Source organism: Zophobas morio, unplaced genomic scaffold, assembly GCF_036711695.1.
Source record: "Zophobas morio isolate AGI-343-1 ecotype UQ-CSIRO unplaced genomic scaffold, CSIRO_AGI_Zmor_V1 ptg000021l, whole genome shotgun sequence".
Classification (NCBI taxonomy): Eukaryota; Metazoa; Arthropoda; class Insecta; order Coleoptera; family Tenebrionidae; genus Zophobas; species Zophobas morio.
This window is the reverse complement of record NW_026972126.1, coordinates 16,724,690-16,742,051: the sequence shown is the minus strand read 5'-3', so window position 1 is coordinate 16,742,051 and position 17,362 is coordinate 16,724,690. Positions and strand designations below refer to the sequence as shown.

At 34.2% G+C, this 17,362-nt stretch overlaps 2 protein-coding genes across 3 annotated transcripts; one reads left to right on the top strand and one right to left on the bottom strand.

The window, feature by feature from the left end:
* Positions 1-3,868: 3,868 nt before the first annotated feature.
* LOC135132715 (keratin-associated protein 19-3-like) lies at positions 3,869-5,218 on the bottom strand. Of its 2 annotated transcripts, XM_064060898.1 has the most exons (3): positions 5,127-5,218; positions 4,454-4,567; positions 3,869-4,402 (listed from the first exon to the last, which is right to left on the bottom strand). In XM_064060898.1, the coding sequence occupies exons 2-3, from the start codon at positions 4,463-4,465 to the stop codon at positions 3,959-3,961; spliced, it is 456 nt and encodes a 151-aa protein (XP_063916968.1). In that variant the 5' UTR covers positions 4,466-4,567; positions 5,127-5,218; the 3' UTR covers positions 3,869-3,958. The 2 variants fall into 2 exon arrangements, with proteins under 2 accessions (XP_063916968.1, XP_063916969.1); XM_064060899.1 differs by lacking the exon at positions 5,127-5,218 and having other exon boundaries at positions 4,454-4,601.
* A 10,198-nt stretch (positions 5,219-15,416) lies between these two features.
* Positions 15,417-17,362, top strand: LOC135132985 (uncharacterized). Its single transcript, XM_064061206.1, has 2 exons — positions 15,417-15,602; positions 15,652-17,362. The coding sequence occupies exons 1-2, from the start codon at positions 15,477-15,479 to the stop codon at positions 16,801-16,803; spliced, it is 1,278 nt and encodes a 425-aa protein (XP_063917276.1). The 5' UTR covers positions 15,417-15,476; the 3' UTR covers positions 16,804-17,362.

Sequence of the window (17,362 nt, the reverse complement as noted above, 5' to 3'; positions counted from 1 at the left end):
CTGAAATATCGCAATTTTTAAAAATTTCAAAAAAATCGAATGACTCCGAATATTTGGAAAATATTGCCCGGTGACCCTAAAACGCTACATTTTTGGAATCAGCACGTCAGGATCTATAACCCTGGAACACTATACCGGGTGTCTGGAAAATGGCGGAAATAAGTCTAGAATACGTTATGTAAAAAAAATTATAAAAAAATCTTTATGGTGTATATTTAGAGGTTAATCACTTCTCTGTTCTTTCTATTAACATTCCATTTTTGTCATATTTTTTATTTTCATTCTCTCCAAAGCGATTCAGTTCTTGATTTAGCTTTTTTCAAGTTTTATGAGCAAGCAGTAGCCCCGCCCACCCACCCCTTCTTCATTCCAGTGACTACTCTTAATATTACTCAGTTCTATTTTAGCAAGTTTTACCCCCGCCCCTCCACCCTTTATTTTCTTAAATGGTATGTCGTTTGCCAAAATCACTCTTATCTTAGCAGGTACTAGCCCCGCCCACCCACCTTTTCTCTTCTTAGAGGATATGTCATTTGCCAAAATCAGTTTTATCTTAGTAGGTACTAGCTAAGAGTGATTTTGGCAAATGAAATACTCTATAAGAAAAGAGAGGGTGGATAGGCGGAGCTAGCAGCTGCCAAGATAAGACTGACTGTGGCAAATCACATACCTTCTAAAAAAAAAAGAGGGTAGGTGGGCGGGGCTGGTACCTGCCAGGATAAGACTGACTATGGCAAATCACATACCCTCTAAGAAAAGAGAGGGTGGGTGGGCGGGGCTAGTACCTTCTAAAATAAAACTGATTTTGGCAAATGATAAACCCTACAAGAAAAGAGAGGGTGGGTGGGCGGGGCTAGTACCTGCCAAGATAAGGGTGATTTTGGCAAATGAGATACCTTCTGCCCTTTGTTTGCCTAGAGGGTATCTCATTTGCAAAATCACTCTTATCCTTAGCAGGTACTAGCCCCGCCCACCCACCCTCTCTTTTCTTAGAGGGTATGTGATTTGCCAAAATCAGTTTTATCTTACCAAGTACTAGCTAATAGTGATTTTGGCAAATGAAATACCCTCTAAGAAAAGAGAGGGTGGGTGGGTGGGCGGAGCTAGCAGCTGCCAAGATAAGACTGATTGTGGCAAATCACATACCCTCTAAGAAAAGAGGGTGGGTGGACGGGGCTAGTACCTGCTAAGATAAGTCTGACTATGGCAAATCACATACCCTCTAAGAAAAGAAAGGGTGGGTGGGCGGGGCTAGTACCTTTTAAAATAAAACTGATTTTGGCAAATGATAAACCCTCTACGAAAAGAGAAAGTGGGTGGGCGGGGCTAGTACTTGCCAAGATAAGAGTGATTTTGGCAAATGAGATACCTTCTACCCTTTATTTTCTTGGAGGGTATCTCATTTGCCAAAATCACTCCTATCTTAGCAGGTACTAGCCCCGCCCACCCACCCTCTCTTTTCTTAGAGGATATGTGATTTGCCAAAATCAGTTTTATCTTACCTGGTACTAGCTAATAGTGATTTTGGCAAATGAAATACCCTCTAAGAAAAGAGAGGGTGGGTGGGCGGGGCTAGTACCTGCTAAGATAAGACTGACTATGGCAAATCACATATCCTCTAAGAAAAGAGAGGGTAGGTGGGCGGGGCTAGTACCTTCTGAAATAAAACTGAATTTGGCAAATGAGGCAACCCCTAAGAAAAGTGATTTTGGCAAAAATAAAACATCAGGTGACCTAAAATTTCAAATATTTTAAACGTAGGATTTTGAAAACTGTGACAATTTTTGACACGTCATACATTTCTCACTGTTAAAATAATAATGTATAATGCAAATTTCGACCCATTTTCGATATATTCGCTATTTAAAAAAAAATCTAATTTCACTCGGAATATTACGAAAATTTTGTCCCGTGACCCTCAACACGCTATATTTTTGGAATCAGCACGTCGATATCTATAACTCTGAATTTTTTGAGAATTTTTAGGCAACTTTTTCAAAAATGAAAATTTCCATTTCTGCATTTTTTCGACCATTTTCGAAATTTAACTAAACAAATTTTCTTGTATATTTCGGGCCGCAGAAGTCACTTCCGGCCTCATTTCTCCCGTAACTTCAACCGTATTTTCACTAAAATATCAAAGTTTTTAAAATTTTTAAAAATTCGAATTTCGCACCGAATTTTTCGAAAATTTTACTCCTTGACCATAAATACGCTATACTTTTGGAATCAACAAAACAAGATCTATGACTTTGAATTTTTTGAGAATTTTTAGGCAACTTTTTCACAAATGAAATTTTCTGTTACCGATTTTCGACGATTTTCGAAATTTAACTAAATACATTTTCTTATAGATTTCGAGCCGCAGAAGTCACTTCCGGCCCCATTTCTTCAATAACTCCAACCGTTTTTCCAGAATCGCCCATTGAAACACTGCAATTTTTTAAAAATTCAAAATTTTCGAATATCGCACCGAATTTTTCGAAAATTTTACTCCGTGACTATACACACGCTATATTTTGGAATCAGCACGTCGAGATCTATTACCCTGAATTTTTTGAAAGGTTTTAGACAACTTTTTCATAAATGAAAGTTTCCACTATGTATACCTTTTTCGACGATTTTCGAAATTTAACTTAATACATTTTCTTGTAGATTTCGCCAGAATCGCCAAATGAAATACAGCATTTTTTTTTAATTTCAAAATTTTCAAATTTCGCCGCGAATTTTTAGAAAATTTTACTCCGTGACCATAAACACGCTATATTTTTGGAATCAACAAGTCAAGATCTATAACTTTGAATTTTTTGAGAATTTTTAGACAACTTTTCCACAAATGAAATTTTCTACAATGTTACCCATTTTCGATGATTTTCGAAATTTAACTAAATACATTTTCTTATAGATTTCGGGCCGCAGAAGTCACTTGCTGTCCCATTTCTTCAATAACTCCAACCGTTTTCCCAGAATCGCCCATTGAAACACTGCAATTTTTTAAAAATTCAAAATTTTCGAATATCGCACCGAATTTTTCGAAAATTTTATTCCGTGACTATACACACGCTATATTTTGGAATCAGCACGTCGAGATCTATTACCCTGAATTTTTTTAAAGTTTTTAGACAGCTGATTTCCAAATTTTACCTCTCCAGAATGAACAAATAAATAATTTGCACTTTGATTTATTAAGGGTGCTTTTCCAAGCTTACCGGGACGTTTGGGTTACAACAGTTATCATAACAAGGCGGCAAATCACAAAATTCCAAAGCCAACTTAATGTGCCATCTTTTATAATGATTTTATTTTATAAGAGTACTTCTTATAGCGTGACAATTTATTTTTAAAAATTTGTGTTTTCTCTATTTTATGGAATTAACTTTAACTAAAAATTAATTAGCCTACTTTAAAGGGTAAGTACTAAGCTTTATACTCACTTATCTGTAACTTCAGTATTTTACTCAACAATAATTCAATTTCTTGTTCTAATTCAAATTCAAACCAATTTTCTACTTTCATGATCACTTACTACACACCGTCTACACCTAATCCGGTCCTGCAAACTTTACGATCAAATCTCCCGTGAAAATAATTTTTACGAACTAATTTGACCCAAAAACACCGCCATTAAAAACTTCTGCGCCGCTCTATTTATTTAATTTCAGTATTTACCTCTAAAACTGTCAATGCCGAAATTTTAAGCACCACATGATAACACTTCATTAACAACATCATGAAAATAATAATTAAATAAACATAAAACCCCAAATAACAATAAATCGGCGCTAATTCACTAAACAAATATACCATTTAAGTATTTCCGCTCTAAATTTAATCTGCGACGTAACCAGTAGTAATAGTACCACGAAAGTACGTAAACATTTTTCAACTTTTATTATAATGAATCGTAATAACAAAATGGCGTACAAAGTCGAACCTAAACTATGATCACAAAATATGGTTATTTTTTATAGTAGCTGTAGTACCCGTAGCAGCCTGGTCGGTACATGCCTACACAGTTGGTACCGTAGCCTCCGTAGTAGCTTCCATAACCACCAAGCGAACTACCATAAAGTCCACCAAGCGAGCTACCATAAAGACCGCCGTAGTAACCCGGACTGTAGCTCATGTAGTTGGAGTAAGGCCTGTAGTAGCTACCACTGTACCCATAGTACGGCCTGTACATGCTACCATAACCGATCCCATTATACCCGTAATTCCCCATTGGACGGTAAGACATGTACCCACTGTACATTGGGTACATGGATGAATATCCGGTACCAGTAGTGTACCCCTGGCTGTAGGACCCATATGAAGACGAAGTTTCCGAGCTGACGAGATCAGAGTACCCGATGGCGTACCCATGGGTTGAAAGGACGGTGGCGGCACAAATTAAAATGATGATCTATCGAAAACGAGTTAGTTTCTAAACACGTAAAATTTTGTGGGTACTTACGGCAGCACGCATTATCACACTGTGACACTATTGGTACTAAAGGAAAATCATCGAGGATTATCTGGATTGCAGTTATATAGACTTCGTCTAAGTAACCTTGCGTTTTTCTCCCACCTGTCAAGTTCAGACTTAAGTCGTTGACATAACCAATCAAAATGAAAGATTTTTTCTTGTAAACATTGCGTTTGAACGTTCTGGGGTATTTACGACAATGTAATATTCCTATATGAAGCCGCCATGTGTGTTATGATGGATAAATATTTACGTGCTCATATGTTGGCAATATTTTTACTATTAAGGGAAAGCCATCAAAATCGACAATTTCTAGTGTGTCGTAAGAGATTTTTGCACAAAAATTGGGTTCGCTGCGATTATTAACAAAAAAAAAGGATTGGCTCATTATGAAATGGTGTTTGTTGCAAGCAATTACGTTATTAAGTGATTCAAGATGCAGTTAATGTGAAAGATCAGAAACGCGATTTTATTCAGAAGTCGTACTTCGGTTAGTACTGAAAATTTAAATAGCAATTGTTTATATCGCTATCGTTATAATTTAATTTGCGCTTGGTTCGTTATTGTATGCAAACGATGTTGCTTTGTCGGTACTGCAAGTCTGGTTATGAGTACCAGAACAAAGAAAAAAATCAGGTTGATTGTAGATTTTTTAACTTACATTATTGTTGTGTAAGTTCTTCTTTACAAAAGCATGAGTTAGGGAAATCTGATTAAAGTACTTTTCCTTTGGAAGTGTTCACTGGTACCATTCTCGAAAACACTCGATTCTCGTTACGTATGGCTATAGCGTCATCCTCGGTTATTCTAAATTAAACCAAATGGACAATGATTCATTACATGTTTATCCAAATCGCATGTAAATTCGATCTCTTCGGCACACAAATGGATGAATTACGTTACGTCACAAAGGAGTGTTTTGTTTTTTGTTTGTGGTAATTAAATTTTTCAATTAGTACTATGTGGAAGAATGTTCTTTTATCCAATTATTCCGTTGTATTGTTTGTGGTGTTGGAAAATTAAGACACTTTTACTTACGAATTAAAAAAAAAAGTTAAGCTGGCTTAAAGTGAGGGAAAAATTTAGTTCAAGGTACTACTTGCACTGAAAACGGATGTAAATGTTGGACGGGATAGGTTAAACAATGGGTTATGTAAAGGTTGGTTGACTTTTATGGATTTGCGATGAGGTGTTACGTATTAGGTGTAACTGACCTATGGGAACTGTGTTACAATGGTACTAGAATGTCTAAAAATTGACAAAAATTCTCAAAATTCATCTATTAGAAACTAAAATTGAGCACTTATATGCACCAAAAATCTATGGAAGAGTTAAATTGCAATACTTTGTCTATTTTCCTCTGAAAAAATTGATGACGTAATTCTTGCTATAATTTAATTTCTCTCCGTTACACATATGAATTATTCTAACACAACTATTATAATAGAATTGCAAATTAGTGATGAAGACTAAAAAGCTGAAACGGATCCACATATCGTAGATAATATATTATCTGTTCAAAAATTAAAAACGGCAACATTGTCTAGGGAGATTTTTTGGTGGCAAAATGTCCTGTCTAAAAAATTGAGGTTAGGATGATCATGCCTTTCATTCAAAACACGTAGTTTTTATTTATTTTATTTTGACATTTTTGTCATGAAATTTCAAATTTGAAGTTTTTTGTACTACCAACTTGCCAGTGAAAAATTTAATTAAGGAGTTTTATTTGGTGCCAACTTAATTCAGTGAACAGTAAAACAAAAATTATGATGATCCCAATACAAACACAATATAAAGCTTTGATAATCAAATTTTACTGTTTATTTCAAATTTTACACAAAAAATTGACATTTATGTTAACTGAAATTTAATAATTGATCCCTTCTGAAAGTTGATGACATCATCTCAGCATCCACAACTGAGTTTTTTTAAGAGGATTTCCTTCTCTTATTAGCGGCACATTTTATTTTTGAAATTCTGATGCGATGTTGCCAAGTTATTCTAATGTTGTTGAAATTTTTCTTTTTTTTTTTTGATTTACTGTCCCTAATACGGAAAGAGAAGTTGCGAAAACTATCAACTTCAGACTTCAGATATAGAAAATATAACAAAAAAGAGACAGAAAATAAAAGGACGATGCTGTAATAAAATATGTTATAAAACTGATACGTGGTAATTTAAAAATAATATACCGGCTGACTATTATTAATAATAATTTTTGTGTTGGTAATTCTGAATTATTGGCAGTAATGCTAGTATGTCAGTTCACAGTTGTCAATTTTGACATGAGCACACTTAACAAACGTGATGAGAATATGACAGATATTGACTTGACTATTATACCATTACAAAATTTTAAATAAGTCGCCAACTTGACAAAAAAATCACAAACATTAATAGTCACTCCATGTTTAAAATATTGTAACACAAATAAAAAAAATAAAATTGGAATAACTTGACATCGTCGAATTAAAATTTTAAATATAGTTTTTGCCTTTTCTATTGAAACACTACTTGTTGATCATAAATTTGTCAACGTTCATATTCAGACAATTTTGTAACTAAAAACCGTTCTCAATTGACCAGTAAAGTGAATGACGCGCGAAATTTGAACTCAGTTCATAACACGAGACCCGAATTTCAGTTCCCCGTGTAATCCTTATGGGTGAAATCGAGGCGTCACTTTAACGCTTAAATTCTACCATTAAAGTAATTTTCTTATATATACCACTACTTGTACCATTAAGACTGATATTTTTACTGTTGATCTTGATACCAAACATGAACGGAACCGGTGGTATTTAATAAATATTTAAATTCAACTTTTACCACTACATTTGCCTCGAACGTATGTCGTACAGTGGTTCATACTGCCATTGACTTCCCCCTCCACATAAATGGCTTTGATTTTGAGATGCTACAGATGCGGCTGTGAATTTAAAATAATACATAAAGGAGATCTCATATTTGCAAATGTTTTCAATCAATTGCCAAATTTTGATTTAAGAATCATCATCAATCCCAAGCTTTTTTCTTTTCACACTTTTTGGTAGAAAATGAAAAACTTAGCATTCGTGATTAAACCTTTCATGTACAAGTAAAAATCACTTTCGTTTTAGTACGAATTGGGTCTGAAACACCCATTTAAAAAAAATCACAATTTAAAGACCAATTTATTTCAAAACAAAAAAAATATATTCTACAATAAAAAATTGCACCGCCTAATGCAAAATCTGATTCACTTTTGTTGAAAAACTGACCCACAAACTGTTATATTAATGAGCCATTTAAATAGTCCTCGGACACTAATAGTTCTTCGACACTGTGAAGTAGATTTTCTTCAGATCTTTCTGGTTCAGGGCCCAATAGCCAAAGCAGTGCTTCGCTCCCATCAGTTTGTCGTAAGCTTTCATAAAGTTGTACCTCAATAAGGAGTGTTCATTTTATTAAACGGACACCTTTAAAGTAACGCCACTTTTCTAATTTTTAATCTAAATTATTCTAGTTTTTATATATGAAAGCTTTAAGTTGTCTCTATTAAATGCCATTTTTGTTTTCAAAATAACGTTATTTCTTTTTAAAATGAAGCGAATCGCCATTGGGGCAAGAAAATTATCTTTGCAAAAGTGATGCTACGAAAAATTTCCGTTGGGGGGACTGCCTAAAATAACTAAATGTTCAAAATCAGCAGTGTTCCAAATAATCAAAAAGTTTGGGGAGTTTAATACTTCAGAAGATTTGCTCAAATCCAGACCGAGAAAAGGCCCGCTTAACGAAAATATTGAGGAAGACATCATTAAACTGCTAAAATTAACGAAATGTATGTCTGTGCGGGAAATACCGAAGAAGCAAGGTGTACCGTAGGTACTGTACAAAATATAAAAACTCGGAATAACATTAGAACGTATTAAAGCAAAAAATCCCAAAAAGAAGCGAAAAGCAGCGCATACAGTTTCAAAAAAAAAGCAGGAAGTTATAAACAATTTTGGTCAGGAACAAAAATCGTTGTGTTTTGATGGACAACCAAACGAAGGTTAAAATGGAATGCAATACACTACCCGGCTCCCAGTTTTATAATGCAGTCGTAGGGGAAGATGTCTTCGATGACATGAAAACAAAAAAAAAATGAAAAGTTTGGGAAAAAAGTCTTAGAGTGGCAACCGATTTGTTCTTGTGGGCCAAAAAGTTTTAGTTTTTTTTACGATTGGAACAATTGGGGGCGATGATTACAGGAAAGAATGTATAAAAACGCGATTATCGCCTGTTTATTGCAAACATCATAACCATCCATTGTTTTGGCCAGATATGGCTTCGGTTCACTACGCTGGTGCCACTCAGGAGCTTCTTAATTCCAATAATGTACAGTTTTTAAAAAAGGAAGATAAACCACCCAACTGTCCTGAGCTTCGTCCACTTGAGCGATAATGGGCAAATATGAAAGCAATGTTAAGAAAAGATGGCCGAACAACATCATGACTTGGAGAATTTAAAAAAATGTGGCCTCCTGCTACGAAGAAAATCACAAACAAACCTGTGCAAACAGTGATTGGCGGTATTCGCGCAATAGTTAGAAAATGTTATAGTTACTGAATATAATTGATTAGAGAATGAGAATAATTATTTCATTCAACATTGTTAAACATTTTTATAACAAAAAAAATTAAATTAGCCCAAAGTACTCGAATTAGTAGCAATTTTTCAGTGTCCGCTTTATAAAATGAACATTCCTTATTAGCTGTTTTTAGGTTGACTTGGGGATTAAAAGAATTTTCAGAGATCACAGCTCTGACCTCGGCTGATTCACTTTTCTTCAAATGTACGTCCCAAGAACGCAAATTATTGGTCCAAAATACATTATAACGCTCGTGTAGGGCAGGTGTAGCCAAATGGTGACATACAAATGCACCTCTTGTGGTTTCACATGTTGCTTCTCTTAAGGACTATCTATGCAAAATAAAACAAAATACCTCATAATTGTACTTGATACAGAATTTATCAATATACATTAACTTACCATTGGCTATTTCGCATTCTAGCTCGAATAAACTCTTCAAGCACATTTAATTCAGTATACCAAGTGACTTTCACTGCATTATTTGACTGCAAAGAATTTTCTCCGCTCACAATGCATTTCCGATCGTCAACAAAAAAAAAACTGGTAATTGCCCCTATTGTTAACACATGTCTTTCTGTCATTATTAATAACAAATACAATAAAACCAGTCCACAGACATATACAACCTTATGTGAACCAATATCACAGAACTAATATATCATCCAAAAATTGTGATTATGATTGTTTGTTGTGATGAAAATACGAAATCAACTGTCATATTTTGGGGATTTTCACGATCTAAACGTCACTAACCCTCCAAAATATTCGCGTTCCTTTTCTGTTCGGCGTGTTTCTGGATTTTCCGTTTCACTCATGCGCAAGGCATTAGAAACGATGTACGTTACTTTGATGAACAACGTTGTTTTTAATTTGCGATATTTCTTTAACACAAGCTTTTTATATAGTTAAACCTTTAGTAACAGGAAGATAATTGTACAGTCTTTATCGCTTGTAGCATGAACTAGTTAAGATTTCTACCTGTGCGGTGTATTTTGTCTGTAAAATCAAGCTCCCATAAGAAACCCATAGTAGAATCAGAGATAATTTATCTCTGGTAGAATTTTTGAATTATGAACTGCCGCGCATTCTAAATTCTAACCTTACTTTACTGGTCAATCAACTAAACGTTCCATACTGTTTAGTTGGCAGTACTGAATTATTGGCAACAATGCTTAGTATGTCAGTTCATAGTTGTCAATTTGGCAACAAACGTGATGAGAAGATTGCAGCTATTGACTTGGTGGCATAAATTGCAAACTGATAATCAAGTGTGACATCATGAAATTTTAAATATGTTGCCACCCTGACAAAAAAAACACAAACATTATGCTGTATATTTAGTTAATGATTTTGATAAAAATAAAAGCCGTACAATTTTAATCGAAGAATTTTTTAACTCTTATAAGTACCGCGTGATCAGAAATGACTGAGTCTGTTGGCAGTACTTTGTAAATAATGTAAATGTGAATTTTTCTTGCGTTTATGTTGGCATAATGGACGTAACTGTATGACAAATATGTCAAACGTGACATGCGATAAATTTAAGTTATGTTTTGGATACATTTTGCAAATTAAAATTGTTAACAATGTGTCAATCTTGACAGCTGACAACCAGAAATTATAGAAAACATCATGATATCAATTGCAACTAAAAATCCAAGATTGTCAACAGACTCAGTCATTTCTGATACATTCTACAGAGTGAGCAACAAGTATTGTTTCAGTTGGTATCAATGAATTTTTCTTGAAATTGGTAAAACTGTCACTCCACCTTACTTCCTTATTCCCTGTTGTGAAAACTGATATCTTTGAAAGTGACATTGAATTTATGATAAAATTTGTTATTTATTTTTGAAATTCTGATGCAATGTTGCCAAGTTATTCTAATGTTCTTGATTTTTTTTTCTCGATGATTTACTGTCCCTATTACGGAAGAAAATTGAAAAGTAGTGAAAACTATCAACTTCGGATACAGAAAATATAACAAAAAAGAGAGAGAGAGATTAATGGGACGATGCTCTAATAAAATATGTCATAAAACTGATATATGGCAATTTGAAAATATTATACAGGATGACTATTAATAATTAGAGCAAATTTTTGTGTTGGTAATTCTGAATTATTGGCAGCAATGCTAGTATGTCAGTTCACAGTTGTCAATTTTGACATCAGCATACAAACGTCATGAGAATGTGGTAGCTACTGACTTGGCCGTTATACCATTACAAAATTTTAAATAAGTCGCCAACCTGACAAAAAATCACTGTTTTCAATCAACTTTCAGTAAAAATGGAAAAATAATAAGATATTTAAAATTCCAAAATTTTTGTTGGCAGTACTGAATTATTGGCAACAAGTTCATAGTTGTCAATTTTGACATGAGCGCACCTAACAAACGTGATGAGAAGATCGCAGCTACTGACTTGATGGTATAAATTTGAAATTAACAGTCAGATATACCATAATGAAATTTTAAATATGTAGCCAACCTGACAAAAAAAAACACAAACATTAATAATGATCACTCGGTATATCAGGTTTCCGTTTAACACAACTAGGTTGTATGTTAATTGCGCTATTAATAAATCATTAAAGCAAATTTTTGTGTTGGTAATTCTGGATTATTGGCAGCAATGCTAGTATGTCAGTTCACAGTTGTCAATTTTGACATGAGCACACTTAACAAACGTGATGAGAATATGACTACTGACTTGGCCATTATACCATTACAAAATTTTAAATAAGTCGTCAACCTGACAAAAAAAATCACAAACATTAATAGTCACTCTGTGTTTAAAATATTGTAACACAAACATGACAAATGACCACTCAGTATATCAGGTGTCCGTTTAACAAAACTAGGTTGTATGTTAATTTCACCTCTGAAATCAACACACTGTATAGTTAATAATTTTAATTAAAATGAAAACTGTACAATTTTAATCGAAGAATTTTTTAACTCTATTAAAACTACCGCGCGATCAGAAATGACTGAGTCTGTACCAGAGACTTTAATACATAGACTGGCTGTGTCAGGAAAAACGTGAAGTTTTTCGACCGCCATATTGCTTATAACCGTAAGTGCGCGAAATTTGAATTTTCCGGTCACAAAATGCAATTTAAAATGTTAAATAAAAAAGACAACAAATTGTAATTATTTATTTAGCATAAGAATATCTATATGTATATGTAAATTCCTTTAAAAATATTAATGTCCTTGAAACAAAATTAATTTCGTGAATTTTTGTCTTAAAGAGATAGCTTTTTCACGCTCAGTACTTAAGCGGCACTCATAACCTATTCCGAGAGTCAAATAATTTCTCAAAATTAATTTAAGCAATAAATTAAAATAAGAATTATTTACGTCCAACTAATCCATACTAAACAATGTTCATTATGTAGAAAAAAAAAATGTATGGTCCTACTTTGCAAAGTTAAGGCAAACATTTTAGTTACCAAATCATTTTTAATGGCCATATTTACAAACAATCTCGTAAGTCCCGACACACAACCACTTTTATTTCGAGGTCTAGAAACGTTCTGTGCTAGAAACTACTGCTGCTAACCACCACGTCACTTAATTTGACATAAAAGTTATAGCAATGGCGTCCATACTACCATGCGCCGTGGCTTCACCAAAATGCATTAGAAATGTTACTAACAGCCAGTCTATGTATTTAAAGTCTCTGGTCTGTACTTTTTAAACAAAAATGTACATTTTTCTTGCGTTTATGTTGGCATAACGGAAGTAATTGTGTGACAAATGTCAATCATGACATGCGATAAATTTAGGTTATGTTTTGGATACATTTTGCAAATTAAAAATGTCAACAATCTATCAATCTTTACAGCTGACAATCATAAATTATCAGAGGAAATTATACATAAAAACATCATGATATCAATTTCAACTAAAAATCCAGGATTGCCAATAGACTCAGTCATTTTTCTAATTACTTTGAGCTCACTTGACCTGACCAGACCTTACCTGACTTGACGTTAGGTGACCTAAAACTGATACAACGGGAACTGTCAAAGTTGCATGACAGATTACTGTGTGAATTTTTTTAGTTTAAACGGGACTATTCTGAAACAGGTTAGAACAATAATGACACTGCAAAAATTTAGTGTCAAAATGATGACAAATATTTAACAGATTTGTCAAATTGACAAGTAAGGGACAGGTACATTTTACATTGTACAAAAATTCCATTGTCGTTTTTTCTAGAGCCAACTGTACATGGCAATTTGAAAATAATAACCGGCAGACTATTAATAATTAAAACAAATTTTCGTGTTGGTAATTCTGAAGTTAGTTTTGACATGAGTGCCCTTAACAAACGTGATGAGAAAATTGCAGCTACTCACTTGGTGGCATAAATTTCAAGCTCACAATCAGGTATGCCTTCATGAAATTTATGTTGCCAACCTGACAAAAAAATCACGAACATTAATAATGATCACTCGGTATATTAATTTTAATCAAAGAATTTTTGTACTATATTATAAATAGGTATACATATACAGGGTGTGAATATAATTATAATTTTTCTAACTAACTTGATTTGAGCTGACCTGATCTAACCTGACCTGACCTGACCTGACAGGTTAACATGACCTGTCCTACTACATTTAAGGTTAATTTTCATCATGTACTTTTTTGACCTCTATTATACAGAGTGATAACAGGAAACAGTTACTAATCAACAAGTACTCAGTTGGTATTAATGATTTTTTCTCAAAATTGGTAAAACTGTCACTCTACCTACTTCCTGTTGTCAAAACTGACATGATTGAAAGTGACATTTAATTTATTTACGTTAAAATTTGTTATTGAATAGTAGGGAAATGTCATCAAAGTGGCATGACGTCAAGCATTTGAATCAGGTTTGGCAATAGCAGCACAAGAAAATTTTCACAGAATAGATCTTTTACAGGACTGCCGCTTCATTGGTACCAATTCAATGAAAAAAAATGGTAAATTTGCGTTCAACACGAACATAAACTTGATCTGACTTGACCGGAGCTAACCTGAACTGGCTTGACATGACCTAGCTTGACGTGAGTTGACATGATCTGACTTATTACACTTTAAAATTAATTTTCTTAACGTATTTTTAACCTCAATTATACAGGGTCATAAAAATTGATTGGGAGAGTTGGTAAACCTGATCTAGTATAATTTGGTTTATGACGATGTCGAAAAATATTAACTGCTAGATTTGTGGTTTCAAATTTCTAATTTCAAAACGCAGTGGCGTCTTTTTTTAATTTTTTGTCTGGCAGAAAATATTAGTATTTTAGACAGATTAGAAGTTTCGAATTTTAGACTTGTTATTTCTTCACACTTAAAATTGCAGAATACCTTTAAAAATTCACTTTGAATAATCAAAGTTGTAGCAATTTTCTTGTGGCACCACTGAATTAATTGCGACATAACCTCACACGAATGTGTCATAAGATTGCTAAACTTAACGACAAAAACAGGCACTATAATCCCTCTCAATAAATTTTGATGACTCTGTAAACATAGAGTATGAGATGACCTGACCTGACTAGACGTGACGTTACTTTACTTTAAATTCATTTTTCTTCACGTACTAAATACTCTGCCGTTTCTGAATTTAAAAATTGACTAAACTTTGTAATGTAGCTGCTATAAAACAAAAAACGCTTTAAAAAAAAAACCTAATCATCATTAAAATGTTGAAGTTAAAGTTGTAACCTTGAAATTTAGAAATTTTCTCAACAATAATAGGAAAGTACCAAATAGAAATACAGTAATTTAGCACCATATGATTGAAAAAATAGTCCCCTAGTAGGGTATGAAATTTATTTTTAAAATAATGGTGTTGGCAGTACTAACGTGTTCCTTGTTCGGTTTGACAGTTACAGTTATTGTCAAATAAATGTAATGCTAACATAATTATTTTAAAAATAAATTTCACCGTCTATACTAGAGGACATTTTTTTCCGATTATATGGTATTTATTTATATGCACTAAAACCCTTTCAAGATCACACATTTAAATTTTTGGCAGTGTAAATGTGACTTCATTTTTCGTCCCCAGATCAAATTTTATGTCACTGAAGATTAAATTTACTTAACATCGTCCCTTAACAATGTTCTCTTTTTTCTGTCAGACAGTTTTACAATGAAACTATAAATTCAATTATGTCATTATAGAGAATTTTAATGGTTACTCACAGATTACCAACATAATTCAAAAGATAGGTAATCAAGAATCAAGACAACGAGTGTATGTTGGGTTGCCTATCCCAACCACAACTTGTTGGTGCATCACTCTCACACACCACTGTACAAAAACGATCCGACCACCGCCTGTCATTTCCAACATAACCTAAATAAACAAACCCCCCAAAATAACGTACAAAATGCTCCTAAAAATCCTCGAAACCCTACTAATCTACGTGTTCGTGTACGTCCTAGCCTTCGACGACATCTTCGTAGACGGAAACAACTCCCACGAGATGATAGAACAAGGTCGAACCCAATACCAGGTACGTACTAACCAAACTTTCACCACCTCAATTAATTCTCACGCCAAAGCTGCTCAGAGAAAAGGGCAATTTACCCCGATACGGCACCTGTTGGAAGGGGGCCATCGAGCACATCGAAGACGGGTGCAAAAACCTCTCTGAAGACACCCAAAGCGACATGGCCCTCCACATCACTAACTGCTTCCTCGAAATGTCAGGCCACGAGACTTACAACTGCGAACTAGACAAAAAGGCGAATTTGCGCAGCATTTGCATTAACAGCATGACTGATCGGGCGTTCAACGCCTACACGGAGTTTTACACTCACGTGCAAAATATTTGTTGGTTTTTGAGGGGGCAGATTTGGTATGAAACCATCTCAGAGAGCAGTTTTAAGGTGGGGAAGCAGTTGGAGATGTCGGCGAAAAACCAGGAGGAGTTGTTAGAGGCGCAGAAAGAGAGTATGGAGACGCAGAGGAAGATTCTGCGGCAGGAGAAGCTTCTAGAGGGGGTTTTGGGGGATTTGTATGCTTCTACGAAGGCGCATCGGGAGATTTTGAATGTTTTGACGAAAAGTGTGGCGAGTTTTCAGACGTGGGTAATCGGGGAGGTGTCGTGGTTTGACTCGGTGATTTTTTATGTAGTGACGGGGTTGTTTATTTTTATTTTTACTTCGGTGAAGCGGGGTGCTGGGGCGAGGTTTCCACTTTTGTTAATTTTGTGTATGAATTTTTTAATTGAGCGTTTTATTTGCTATCTTTTGATTTCTGAGGATGCGCTTGTTGACACGAAACTGTTGTACCAAGACATTTATTCGTACATTTGGTACTGCCGGTACTTTTTTATTAGCGTTAGTATTTTCTTTTTTATTTATCAGTCTTTCAGTTATAGAGACATCAGTCTCGAGAATAACAAGTTCCTACATGTTATTAGCGCACAAAATGCGAAAATTCTAGATATACTGAGTACTATTAATAATAATTATATAAGAGAAAGCTCTCCTAGGAGTGAACAGTTTGACTTTGTTAATGAAAGTATAAATCACAATGGGTTCCTTAAAAACAGTAAAGTAGATTTAGATGAAAGTAGTACGGGTACTTACTCAGAGAGGACTGTTAGAGGTAGAAGAACTTACTCTTCGAGACCTCACTTGTTGACTGAAACACATTCGGGTCGTTATAATTTGCGTAGTAGTAGGCAAAATACGCCAGACTTGAATTAGACAAATCAAGTGCCTGATTGTACATTTCGTTGTAAATATTTTTCGTTGTCTTAAATCGTTGAGTAAGCGGCAATGTCCACTCGACACTTGGAAAAAAAAGGGATCTGGGCTGGCTAAGAATAACTAATCCGTATTTTAGTATAAATTAAAACGGTGTTTGGGTGTTTTTCACGTAGTCGACGTGGTTGCTGCTTTTAAATTTTTAATTGTGTACATAGTACCAAGTTACCCGACTATAAGGGCCAAATTGAGGAAAACGTAATTTCATTTATTAGTCGAACAAATTTTACAAACGATTATTCACTTTGAGTGTATTTTCCTGATGGCTGTGAAACTGAAAGTCTCATTTGTAATAGAAAATTAACCACATATTTTGTTTTCTGATCGTGAATACTAGGTATAGTCAGTCCGCTGGAATTTGAAATTTTTAAAATATAAAATTAGATTTGATACATCATCCACTAACCTAAAAGTGTGCTAGTGCCAAATAAACTTACTAAAATGTATCAAAATGTATGACAATGGATACAAAAAAAACCTTAATAATTTTTTTACCTTC